Source organism: Acyrthosiphon pisum, chromosome X (assembly GCF_005508785.2).
Source record: "Acyrthosiphon pisum isolate AL4f chromosome X, pea_aphid_22Mar2018_4r6ur, whole genome shotgun sequence".
NCBI classification, from domain to species: domain Eukaryota; kingdom Metazoa; phylum Arthropoda; class Insecta; order Hemiptera; family Aphididae; genus Acyrthosiphon; species Acyrthosiphon pisum.
The window spans coordinates 4,548,755-4,563,155 of NC_042493.1; the positions used below are offsets into that span (position 1 = coordinate 4,548,755).

The 14,401-nt window shown below is 26.0% G+C and overlaps 1 protein-coding gene across 2 annotated transcripts in view; it reads right to left on the reverse strand.

Moving 5' to 3' along the window:
- The window catches only part of LOC100161790 (protein ST7 homolog), a 20,826-nt gene extending 6,425 nt beyond the window's left edge, over positions 1 to 14,401 (reverse strand). Inside the window, exons 1-6 of one of the 2 annotated variants that reach the window (XM_001949533.5) lie at positions 13,990 to 14,400; positions 8,197 to 8,279; positions 6,119 to 6,233; positions 2,282 to 2,452; positions 1,966 to 2,199; positions 1,222 to 1,319 (exon numbers count right to left, since the gene is read on the reverse strand). In XM_001949533.5, the coding sequence (XP_001949568.1) occupies positions 1,222 to 1,319; positions 1,966 to 2,199; positions 2,282 to 2,452; positions 6,119 to 6,233; positions 8,197 to 8,279; positions 13,990 to 14,110 (822 nt within the window). In that variant the 5' untranslated portion in view covers positions 14,111 to 14,400. Of the gene's footprint in view, positions 1 to 1,221; positions 1,320 to 1,965; positions 2,200 to 2,281; positions 2,453 to 6,118; positions 6,234 to 8,196; positions 8,280 to 13,989 lie in introns of both variants that reach the window. The other variant, XM_029485875.1, reaches the window with a different exon arrangement.

Consider the following 14,401-nt stretch of genomic DNA (forward strand, 5'->3'; position numbering starts at 1 on the left):
TGATATTATCTCCCAAATTTCAGAAAAAGTCATATAAAAAACAAATTGAGTATTTGAACATTTTTGTATTTCAATTTTTGGAGAAACTAAAATCAAAAAATCAAAAATGTGGATAAGTTGATTTTAAGTAGACTTGATGACAAATTCAAATCTGTTTTCAGAATTTTTATCGTTTCATTAGATCAATTGGTAGGTTTGGCAAAAAACACGTCTAAAATACTATGTCACGCGTGTGTTAGAAGAAAACAGAAAATCACGGTATCGAATTCCATTAAGTATGATCAACTTGTACAGTTGTATACAAAACTTGATATATCATTTGATTAAGCTATTAAACTAATATAATTCAATTGATTTAAGTTACAAACCTAATGAATACCATGAATAGATTTAAAATCCATAATGCATTATGTACAATGTATATTGAATAGTATTATTTATTAAAAATTAAAGTGGAAAATGGAAATGAACCCAAAATAATAAAATGCGATATATTTTAGATACATTGTCCAAATTACCTAATTGTAAAATAAGTTAAAAATTCACAATAGTTATCCAAATTAGCCTTTTTCATGCACCAGGTTATCACTTCACTATTTCAATAATTAACAGAGCGTGTGGAATGAGGAATGTAGTAATGCTTCTTATGAAAACATAGTACACTAGTATTAGTTAAATTGTTATTCGACCATGTGTAGATTTATAAAGTTTGAAAGATTTAAAAAAATATTAACTAACATAGTTTCTGATAAACAATTTAAAATAAAGAAATCTTATATTTTTTTTATAAATATAAATATTTTATTGATTAATATGATAGAAATATGATTAAGTAATACACATTAATTAAAATTTCTCACTATATCCAACTTATAACATTTTCTTTGAAAAAAATATTTAAAAAAAATGACTGAAACAAAGAAAATAATTTCAACTTTAGGTATTTAAATTGAATTGGGAACCTTCACTTATCATAGTTTAAAATCAATTGGAAATTTAAACATGATTAACTTAAAAAATATTATTTAAATATCTTGTACATTCAATAATACCCAGAATCAAACATTTGAAATAATATTAATGACAGCTACATCACCAACCAAATTAGGTTATTTTTAATTAAATATTATTTGAAGAATTATTATTGTTAAGCATTCTAATAATAAATTAAAAAGTTAATTTATTGTTAATAGTATTTTTTATACGATATCATTAACTTACGTCTCTAAACATTTTCACAGCTTCTTTTAACTTTCTTAGTTTCCTACAACACATTGCTATCCGCCTTTTGATATATATCAAAACATTTAAATCTCGCCCTGTAATAAATAAAAACAATATGCTATATAATATCAATAAATTATGATAGTATACATTTTGTAAAAATATTATAAAAGTGAATAAATGCAATTATGATATTAACACCATGTCATCAGAGGTATCTAATATTTTAATATTATTACATTTATGTATTTATCAACTTGTTTAATAATACAAATGTTTTCTTCTTTAAAAACTTCCAATATAGTCTCCTACAGTCCTACAGGTAGGTAAATATATTTTTTATTCAATAAATATTAAGAACTTTTTGCTACTTTATTTCAACAGTATCTTATGAGGTAATGCACAGTGTTGACTTAAAAATCAAGATACTAATAGAGTAATATTCTTGAAATCATGAATACATTTTTCTAATTCTTTTTTGTTAAAATGTCTACCTACTGAATATAATATAGCATACTATTATATATTTTACTTATTATTTAACATAAAATTAGTGATAAGATATATTTTTTTAAAAGCATTGCAGACCATAATTTAAATTATATTTATACCTACAATGCTTTTATTTAAAGACCTATCATTGTATTATTTAATTTTTTTAATTTATAGATTTTAAAATAATTTTTAATTATGATGTATAGGTAAATGGTTGTTATAAATTATATTTATAAAATAAATTACTGTGTTGCATTTCAATATTAGAATCCAGATGATGAGATTTTTGTGTTCTTTTGTAGTTTGCTTCAGCTAGCTTTAATGCTTTACGTAAAATTTTTTCAACTTTTAACATAGTTGGTGCTTCCTCTTCAGCTAACATGATAAGAGCTGTGACACAGTCTGCATTTTTTTCTAAAGCCAAATGTGCAGCTTTCACTCTTGCAGCTGGTACCCTTTCCCTCCATGCAGCTTGCATTACTTAATTAAAAATAAAGTATACATAAGTTATGATAATTCATGCAATAATACATATAATGGCATATTTAGTTTTTTTTTTCACTTTCGTAATCTGGTTTTCCATTATCTGCATCACAAATGAAAAATGCCTGATGGTCTTGAGCTGATAAATTCATATCGTAAAATGTCAAAGGTTCTCGTTTGGTGTAATTGAGATATCTTGAATATTCTGCACCGCGAAAAAGTCCTAATGGATTTCTCCATACTTTGCATTCTAAAAAATTAATATTTTTAATTTAAATGAAATTGTTTACTTATAAATAAAACAAAAGCAGGTAAGTGGATGTTGCTCTGTTGTACAGTAGGTTACAAGTGGGTCATTGTATAATGGGTTGTATTAGACTTGAATTCAATGATAAAATATCATTGTATAAGAAAAACGATTCTGCGCGGAGACGGTTTGTCAGTATGGATATTTTATATTGTTATTATTTATTTTATCATTTTAGTTGATAATATTATAATTTTTTATTCATTTCTATGGTGATAAACAAAGCGTTAGAAATTAAAATCCCATTTTTAGCGGTTTTTCGTAATTTTTCAGTGGTTTTTCCCGTGGCATAAAATAATTTTTGAGAAAATCGAAAAATGACCTCTTTAAAGTACCATCTTGATCCAATTCGCTAAAAGATAAGGTACTATATGTTGAAATCAAAGCACTCCTTCTGGAAGAAATTTTGTATACAGGATATAAAAATAAAAAATAAATAAACACTATTGTAAAAACAATAGCTTCCTCGCTCCGCTCAGAATCCAAAATAGTAACTATTAATCTCCTAAACTACATATACTCTGTAAAACAAGATAAACATGACCAGACATTAAACAATTTCAGTTTGGGAATTTGCATTTGCGTCTTCTCTTACTGGACAGAGTATAGAAATAACTAGTATCTATAACTAAATGGATAAACTAGGAGATTATCACCTATAATTAAAATGAATATGATTATTTTAAACTAACACCATATTAAGTTTTATATTTATAATAAACAATAAAGTGGGGATACAATACAGATTCTACAGAATGCGAATGTGGTAGCAAATAAATAGAACAGCACATACTCAGTGCTGCAACTAGGGATAAAAGGGCTCCCTATTTTAAACTTTTGTCTTACAAAATTGCATAGAACCAAAAGCGCAATTAAGAGTGGGCTTACTAAACATTTTTATTTTGGTGCCTCAAATAATGTCTATACATAGTGCATACCAAGTACAATTTAAAAAGCAAAACAATTTTTATCACTTTATTTAAATTAATTTTACTTACAAAAATAGATCAAATAATTTATGCTGTACAGGCCTCCGTTCAAAATGTAAACCATATGTGTTTTCATCTGATTTGAATGTATTGATTTTACAATATGTGTTATTTTAATTTTAAATTTTAAATTTTTTATATTTAATTTAAAATTTTTTTTTGTATCTGTCATCACCTGCTTAGATTTTCTTCAACAGTATCTTTTCTGATAGGAAAATCAATCTGGTTGGTACTTTAGGGGGGGTCAAAAGTAAAAAATCCCAAAGTTTTCAAAAGTGCCGTGAAAAACAAAAGAAAAAGGTGGACAAGTAGGTGCCGCTCTATTGTACAGTAGTTGTAATGGATGTGTCATATTTGAATACAATGACGATCTATTATATACAAAAAACGATTGTGAGCGGTTAGCGTAATCCCTATAATATTATTATTTTTTATTCGTTGCTATGGTGATAAGCAAATTGTAAGAAATTAAAATTCTATTTTTAGCGGTTTTTCATAATTTGTCAGTAGTTTCTCTCAACGCTTTCTAAAACTACTTAGAATTTTCAATTTTGACCTTCCAAAAGTATCAACTAAATTCACTTTTCTATCAGAAAAGATTCTGATCTCAAAAATTGAATCATGCTTACAATCAGAAATGTTGCTGACAGAAAAAAAACACACATCATTGTAAAACCAATACATTCTTTCGCTCCGCTCAGAATTTCAGAATTAAGGAAAAACATGAATTTTTACGCTAAATCGGTTTTTGACAATTTTTTTATTTTATAATTAATATCAATTTGTTGGGTAAAAAAGCTTGAAATCTGCAGCTTCTAATATAATGTTTCAAAGGTAGATGAAAAATATTAAAAATCTATAGGCACAATTTTTTTTTATAAGCATTTAAATTCAAATATTGACAAAATAAATAAAATTCACGAAAACGTTTAAATTAATTTGGATTAGAAATTCATAAAAAATTTTCTTTTTAAATCTAAGATTTTTTTGTGATTTAAAGATGAATAACTGTAGATACATGAAAATTTCACTAAATTTTTATTTTATCAATTCCTATTACAGACAATTTAAATTAAAATTTTTTTAGTTTTTTTTTCTATGAATATCAATAAAGTTTTTTTAGTGGGGCCAAGTTACAGTTAAAAATGTATACTACAGAATAATATCTTTATAGGCGTGCGCACGGGGTGGGGCAGGTGGGCTGTGGCCCTCCCTGCAAGCTGTAACATACTTATTATATAGATGGCAACTTAGATCATATACATAGTTCAATAGTTGTATTGCCTCATTCTGTGGTATAAGCATTCTGATTTTTGATTTTTTTTTATATCAACAAAATTATCAAGATTCTCTTAAATCTATCAAATTTAAATATGCAAACAAAAAATGGTTCTATTTAATCGAGGATAAGGTAAATCGTGGGCATATATCACAACCTATCAAATTGGACCTCAGGAAAATAATATGCAAATGCATATAAATCCTAGCCCTACTTATCAATAAAAATATATACATTATTATACCTTAAAATTTAAACATTAGGTGATGACCGGTGAGTAAATGAATGTAATTTTATATAGACAACGGTGTATGAAATAATTTGTTTCAAGTATCATTGGCCTACTCTGCCACAACGGGCTGCGCACGCCTATGATTAGATGTTGAAAGTATCGAGAAATTTCAATTTTTTATCATGTGTTGTAAATTGGAATAAAAGTTCATATTAGTTTAAAATCTAAAATCCTTTATGTCTGAAAAGGACCCTCTAAATATGATAATGGGGCCCTTTGGTTTATATGATAATATATTATTAGTAGTATTTTAGTAATTTTTATTTTTAGTAGCACAATAAATAACAAAAAAAGCATAATTCTGTTTGAAAAAATAAAACAAAGTATATTTATTTATAGCACAACCAAAAAAGCGGATAAGTGGGTGTTGCTCGGCTGTACAGTAGTGTACAAGTGAGGCACTGTAATATATAGTGTTCAATTTTAAGTAAATATATGGTGTAAATTTTAAGTATCTACAGTTATTCATTTTTGAATTACAAAAAAATAAGAAAATCATTCCATGAGAAATCGAGAAAATATCCAATGTAAAAAATTGAACTTCAAATGCTCATAAATATATAATTTGATTTTTTTTTTTTTTTTGATAAAAATAGACAAAGTTCCGAGGACTCTTGTATTCAATTTTTAAATCTTAGATATAAAAAGAAAATTGTTTATGAATTTACAACTCAAAATAACTATCAAATGTTTGAGATTATTACAAATTTTGTCAAAACAACAGATTTTCATAATAAGAATTTTGGATTACAATAATTTACATTTTTCTAATTATTATGACACATTAAAACTATTAAAATGCTACAACTGGAATAGTTACAGAAAAAGCAATAAAAAAGCATTTATGATAAATAATAAAAATATTAATTATTTATTTAGAATTATTAGAATGACATGAAACAAGATGTCTTTATAAAAGTTAGATTTCTATCTTATATAGAAAAAAATAAGTATACTAAAATCCGATTAATTCCATTAAATTCCATTAATTCTTGTATCTGGTTTTTTTTTTAAAAACTACTTATTTGATATTTTATAAAATTATATACCTGGTACTTGTTGATTATTATCGTTACCTCCACCAATCCACGGACTAATATAATTGAGTGAAAACTGCTCAATAAATGATACTCCATATTTTTGGAAATATATCCACTCTAGTATCTGAAAACAATATTTTTTATAGAAATTCTCTAAGCAAAACATTTTACATTAAATAAAAGCATATTATTACTATTCACTGTCATTACTCATTAGTCGTTACTAAAAATATGTCTACAGGACCAAACAATTATATTTCAAGTATATGGATATAAATTCATATTTTATGAGTATTCGAAACTCAAATATTTTTACGACATTGGATATTCCCACGTAAAATAACGGTTTCTCATTGGACAATTTTCTTCTTTTATTGTAATTCAAAAACAAATAACCAGAGATATTTGAAATTTTCAACAAATGTTTATTTTATTATTTTATATACATGATAATATATTCAAAAAATGTTATCTTATTTGTAACTATTTGCCTATAGAAATTTCAAATTCAATTTTTTAAACTTTTATATTAAAAATTCCAATAAAAAACCTTATAAAAAATGTTTTGAAGGGTCAAAATGCTTGAAAATATAATACAAGGTTTCCCATAAGATTTTACTGTTGCACTTAAATATTTAAAATTTAATTATATAAGCATTTGAAGTTTACATTTGACAATTCTTCAAAATTACAAAACTTAGTCAATCATTTAGTAGTTAAAAATGTATAAAATGTTCAGTTTTTATAGCTTAGAAGTATATAAAATTAAAAAAAGGTCTCATAAATAATTCATACGATAACCAAAAAATTCAAGAAATATAAAAATACAGTTTTTTTTAAAAACATTTTTTGTTTAAATTTGTACGAATTTATATATTTAAAAAATCGTATTTCATATGCAATGATTTATCATTAAATTCAGATTTAACACAAATTTCTATTGGTGACTCACTCGACAACTACTAACTGTCTGTAAAGCACTTTTAGTTTTTTTAATTCTTTTACAGAAACATGGTTATTTTGTTTATTTGCTAGTAAATAAACATAATTTTTTGTCTTTTCGATATTTTTGTTTTTAATTATTAGTTTATTAGTTTATTTGTAATACATCTGCTCCAGCACATCAAATACTTACTTGAGTAAATTAATCAACATTGTGTGTAGGTAACATAATTTAATTTTTAATCAAAACAAATTACAATAATTATTCATGGTATAAATTGATAAAGGTTTGAAGATTTTACAACAATTTGAAAACTATAGTCTATTCCACGAGAAAATAATCACTTTTCTCACATCACGAATGATTCGATTGATGCGTCAGAAACAAGTGATCACGTTAACACAGGGAAGTTAATGGGGGATGCGCAGCCCTGACGAGAATCGGTCGGCAGACTTATTATTCTCTCGTGGAATAGACTATAATGACTACTAACCAGGATAATTATTTATGTATGAAATACTTATCTTTGGTAGATGGTGAATGATAATTTTGGTATAAGTATTTATACAAGTTATATAAGTATATTTTAAGTTTGATTCATTAACGTTTTTTAAGGATAGTGTGTTATTTCAACAAAAAACAATTAATTTACTGTAACATATTTACTTGATTAATTTTACACACAGTTTTTTTCAAATAATATTTTTATTGAACATTTAATAAATTTTGATTGCTTTTTTAATATTTTATATAAAATGTTTTTCAGGTTTTAAAATGTTTTAAACAGATTTCAATAGTGTACACTAAAAAGAAAGAAATAATATTTATCTTACTTTTAATAATCATGTACTTTTCAATTTAATAAACGCACCAATATTAAAACCTTAATTGATTAAAAGTAACTTTTTTAATTTCATTTTTAATAAACTATTACTGGTGAGAGAAACATAGGGCATTTATAAACGATATTGGACCTCTTACAATATTAAATAGACAAAATATTATTAACATACATTTTAACTATGATAATTGGTCTACAATTTTATTTTATATGTGTAATTTAATATAATTTTTAAATATTTCAAATGTAAGATACTTATGTAAAATAATATATATATATAGGTACTAAAAAGTAAAATCATACCATTATTAAAGCTGAGATGAATGATGAAGTTGCTGTAAGAGCTATGTAAAATTTTGGTGTCAATGAATCCATAAAAACTGCCACTGTAAAGAAATAAATGCATTTAAAAAAAAATATATAAAGTATAATTATTTTAAAATTTAAAGCACCTCAATATTAATGTAAAAATAACAACTAGAGCTTACACATAAGTAATTAAGACTATACATTTGTAGAGAAATAATTTTTTTTAGTTTATTATGATACATAACACAAAGTTTGGATTATGTAATAAATCATATTAGATCTGAGCGGAGCGATGAATGTATTGATTTTACAATGTGTTTTTTTATTTTTGTCTGTGTACACAATAAGTAGTCGAAATGGTGTCCCGACAATTGAGCGCGGCGAAAATTTGGCGCTGCGACAATTAAGCGCTGAGACATATGAGCGCTTTATAATATTATACTGAACTGAGTAAAAGTTCACTGTATTAAGTGCAAAACTGCTGTATACGAAATGACGAAATTAGAAATGAATTCGTTCGCAGTGTCTGTGAATACCTATATAACCCGTCAGATAATCTTTATGTTTGATGATAACCATTAATCAGATAATGTTATTACTTATTTGCCGCATCGTTCATTATCATATCGATATTAAATCGTTTTTATTAGAATAAAATTCCAACGACGATAATGCAGCAGTAGACGTAGGTTCTTTACTACTAACACTACTCAATTTATTGTACTTAACATTTTAATTTTTTTAAATCATAATTTTAATAATAAAATGGAAATCATAAAAAGTAAAAAAGGATATAATATATGTGTAATATATATATAATATATGGTAGTAACGTGTTACATTATAGTTGATACGTATCTACATAATATATATATTATATATTTATATTTTATCATTATTATTATTTTTTTTGTTTTGTAAATATGTTTTAAAATTATTTTTATTTATATGCAAAAATAACTTTCAACTAAATTAAATCGTTAATCGTTTTGTATCGACTTGTTATAATTTTTACTTTCGTGTTTTAGAAATAAAAAAAAAAAGTAAAATATTTTATTTTTTAAATTATTATTATTATTGCAGGTTACTGAAGCAGTTGCTGGTCAATTACCAGCAGTTGATTCGATGAAAAAAACGGTTCAATGAATTCACCAAAAAGAATTAATGGCACCAGCAATTCCAGCTTCATTGAAGGAATTGATCATTCCAACCGAGTTTACAACAAAATTAGATGGTAAACCATTTTTATTGTATGATAGCTACTCACAAAATCAAGAAATTTCACGTATATTAATATTTTTAACTACGGAAAATCTTGATATGATGGTCGATTGTGAACATTCGTATATTGATGTTACTTTTTCAGTCGCCTAGTATTTTCTACCAGCTATATACAATTCACGGTGTACAATATAGTAATGTTTTGCCATCAGATTCTTACACTCCTTCCAAATAAAACTGAAGAAATATACATTGGTCTATTTAAAAAAATCTTAGAGTTAAGACCAGAATTAAATCCAACTTCTATAATGCTAGATTACGAACAAGGTACAATAAATGCAGTGAAAAAGGTATTTCCTCAAACAGAAATAAATGGATGTTTTTTCCACTTTTGTCAATCTATATGGTGACATATTCAAAACACGGGACTTGCCGTAAAATACCGTGAAAATTCCGAGTTTGCATTAAGTATTAAAATGTTAAACCCATTAGCATATGTTCCACCAGAGTCTGTTATTGAGACCTATAACAAACTGATTTTTAAAAAAGAACATGAAACAATATTGACACCTCTCTTAGACTATTTTTAAGACACATGGATAGGTCGTATTAGTCGTAAAAGGCAACGAAGATCCCCAAAGTTTCCAATAAAATTATGGAACTGTTATGGTTTGATTAAAGATGACATACCAAGGACCAGCAATGCCATTGAAGGATGGCATAATTCATTTAAATCAATTTTAAATGCAGTTCATCCATCAATTTGGAAATTTATCAAAGCTTTAAAAAAAGAGGAAAAGTTGAATCGCGTGAGAATTCACCAGTTTATTGCAGGTAATGAACCAAAACCAAAAAAAAAAAAAATACAAAGTTTCAGGATTAAGAATAAAAAATATTTGTGACCAATTTAATTTAAGGTCGACTGAACAGTTTTTAAAAGGCATTGCTCAAAATATTTAATGTTTTAATTTGTATATGAATTTGTATACTTGTAATATGTATTATTAACCAATATACCATGACTTATTTTTTATTTTTTTTTAAATTATTACTATACACTTTTTGATATTGACTGTTATGACTGATAATGTATTATTAACTATACAATTTTTTGTTTTTATTTTTTAAAATTATTACCTAACCAAAGATTTATATTGCACTCAATTGTCTCAGCGCTTAATTTTCGTAGCGCTCAATAGTCTTCGCCCAATTGTCGCGCGCTCAATTGTCGTGAATCCAGTCGAAATAATGCTTCGATTTCCAAATTCAGTAACTTGTTCGATGGGAAACTGAATCTAGTTAGTGCATTGTTTTGGAGGTAAAAATTTAAATTCCCAGTAATTTTCAAAAGCACCGTGATAATAAAAAAAAAAAATTATGGAAAACTGGGGAATTTTTACTCAAAATCTATTGAGGTTTTCGATGTAACTCTAAAACAAATGATCGTAGATACATGTAATTTTTACTGGTTGTTTATTTTAGCATTTTCTATACACAATAACATTTTCAAAATATTTGGATTTGTTTTGAACTGTTATCGGACATTTTCAGTTTCCAATTGTTTTAGTTTTTTTTTCTATGAATGTCAATAAAATGTGATTTGTTGGGTAAAAAAGCTTGAAAATTGAATACAAGGCTCTTAATAGACTGTTACAATGATTTTTGAAAATATTAAAAATCAATAATCACATCACATTTAAAGTTCAAATTTTAACAAAAAGCGTAAGTCATAAAAATTTTCAAATTATTTTGAGTTAGAAATTTTTATAAATTTTTATTTTTAAATCTAAGATTTTAAGATATAATACAAGATTCCTTATAAGGTATATCTACCTTTGACAAAAACATTTTTTTTATGAACGTTTGAAGTTCAAATTTTTACAACATTATATTCATTTGATTTCTCATGTAGCGATTTTCTTAATTTATTGTATTTTTAAACCGTAGACACTTGAGATTTATATGAAATGTTTATTTTATCTACTTCTAGGTTTGATAAAATTTTCATTAGTTTTTTTTTTTCTATAAATATCATTAAATTATATTTGTTGGACCAAAGGCCGTCAAAATTTAATACAAGACACCATATTTTTAACTTAAATAACAGTTGAAAATTTTTAAAAATACATAGATACAGTTTTTTTTTATAAACATTTAAAGTTTGATTTTTGACATTCATCAAATTTTACAAATTCATTATTAATTTAATTTAAAAATGAATTTGTAGTTAAAAATGTACCAATGTTCATTTATAGCTTAGATTGGAAACTTACAAACCTACAAATTACAAACCACCAAACATCTCAAAAATATAAAAACACAGTTTTTTTTATAGTTATTTTATGATATAGGAAATTACATATTAAATAACCAAGAATAACAATTTATGTTATTTTTTTGTAATTTTATTATATTAATTAACTTACCGGCTACGGTATTAATAATAAATAATAACAATATACATATAATATAAAATATCTACAATGATAAACCGTCACCTCTCAGAATCGTTTTTTGTATACAATGATATTATATCATTGAATTCGAATTTAATACCATCCATTATACAGTGACCCACTTGTAACCTACTGTACAGCAAAGCGACATCCACTTCCCGCTTTTTTACATATAATTTTAGCATATTAAAATTGTTTTCGCCTGTTTAGGTTATATTTTGTTTTTTCTGATGTATTTCATAATATCTTTTATCAATTTCCATAAAATACCTTATTTTTACAATTATTTAATGAATTATATTATAGGTACTTTACAAAGGTTGTAAAATTGTGTACATTACAACTTGTTTTGATTTTAAATTTTAAAAGGTAGGTAATTAGAATCATGATACCATTGCAACATTAAAGTTAAACATTTCAAGAAAAGATAATATGACACTAGGAAAATACTGTATCGAATATAGATAAACAATCTACTTCTGATATCCAATTTATCTTTTATTTAGGTTGAACTACTTTGAAGTAATTACTCGCATTTTGTATAAGAACATCATTTTTATTAATTTAAAGCAATTATCAAGAAGATTAAATGAATACTGTTCCCACAAATAAACAGTGCTCGAATTGGGAAAAATTAAGTAGAGGAGCTCAATCCAATGATTTAAAAACTAGCAATATTTACATCTTACATTGTTACAGGAGAAAAAAAAATTAATAATAATCTACCTGTTTATTCAATATACTAAATAGATGACAAAATTAATAATTATTGTTTTTGGTTCATCAGAAACCACAAACTTTGATAAGTATAAAAAATTTAAAAATTTAAAAATTCAAAAACACCAATAAATGATAACTGTAACTGAAACTGATAACATTTCATTTGGAACACAAATTAATATAGTACTAGCAAACATCAGTATCTGTGACTTAGATATTATACTTGTATAATATGATCTATGAACTACTGACTATATAGGCAAAACACAGGGTGATATTATAATTAATTAATAAACTAATATCAAAAATAATTTTTATATGAAAAATAGTAAAACTTGTTATATAATTGACATCAATTGAAATCCACATTTTAATAAAAATTATTTCGGACATTAGTTTGTACTGTCCCCCATCCAAGTAAAAAAAAATTGTACCTAGGGGTACACAAAAAAAAAAATAAAAATAGTAGGGGAGCTCCATCTTCCTGTGCACCCCTCCAATTCAAGTACTGCAAATACATATATTGTTTTAGTATATACTTAAAAAAAAATAATAATAAAATGTTTCAGCCTTTCAAGCGAGTAAAACTGTAAGTTTGCCAACAGTTATTATTTTTTTATTTTTTAACAAAAATGTTCAATATATTAAATGTACAACCTATCTATGCAATTTTATACATTTTAACTGTTAGCCCTTTTTTTTAAATGCCTGAAATAATTTTATAACTATACGAGAATATTTAAAGAATGTGGAAAACTAAACAGTACCCATAGTATGTAGCCATAAAAATGTATTATTCAAATTTATCAAAGAAATAGATTTTTTCATTATCTGAAATAAATACTACTAGGTAGAATATGTTAGATAGATACCTATCATCCAATGGTGTGTTCTTATAAAATCATGCGTAAAATAGAAGTAGACTGGATATCATCCAAATTAAGTAGGTAATAGACAATGAAATTGTTTCTTTTTTTAAGAAATCTACTTTATTTACTACAGTGAAAAATATAAAACCACAGTTAAAAATTGTTATGATGTAACTGTTATAGTCTTATATAAAAGTAATGATACAGTAAGTTATTTATATTTAACAAAACCAGGACTAGGTAGCTCCTTATTTAATAGCTAACCATACTTATCATTTGGAGTAACTGAATTGCCTTCCAGATCTATGTGTTAAATATTTTACCATCAAAAGGTAGGTATTATTGAATTGTAACCGCAGCAGTACCTATACCTATGATTAAAATACTGACGTCCAATCTGACGTCTGACACTTGCTGTCTATCGTCATCTAGACCTACCACACTGAACCGAAAAGAGCCTAACCAGTGGGCTTCTTAACAGCCAGTACACCCATAATGTAAGATCGTTAGTTATTACCCACCTACGTCCCAGATGGCCTTTTTCCGCAAACATTCCCTGGTGTAGCACACGACCAAAATAATGGCCAGATACCACGCCCACCACAATTTCCTCCAGATCCAACCGATGAACGTCTTGACCATTTTCGTACGGACCCGCGGAGATGTGGCTCAGGAAACTTACGACTGCAACGGCGGTTTGACGGACATTACCGGCGCGCTTGAAAAACCTACCACTGCAACCGAAATGTATCGTTTAAACTTCAACCAACAACATCGACATTGACATGAGTGTACGTCGTTGGGGTCGGGTGTCGAAGAAGAAACGATGAGCAAAACACAATTAGTAAAAACTAAAAAGTAAAAACGGCGCACGTATAAAAGACAGCGGAGCAGACGCTGTTTATGCCGTTCGACCGATCGATACAGGGCTTA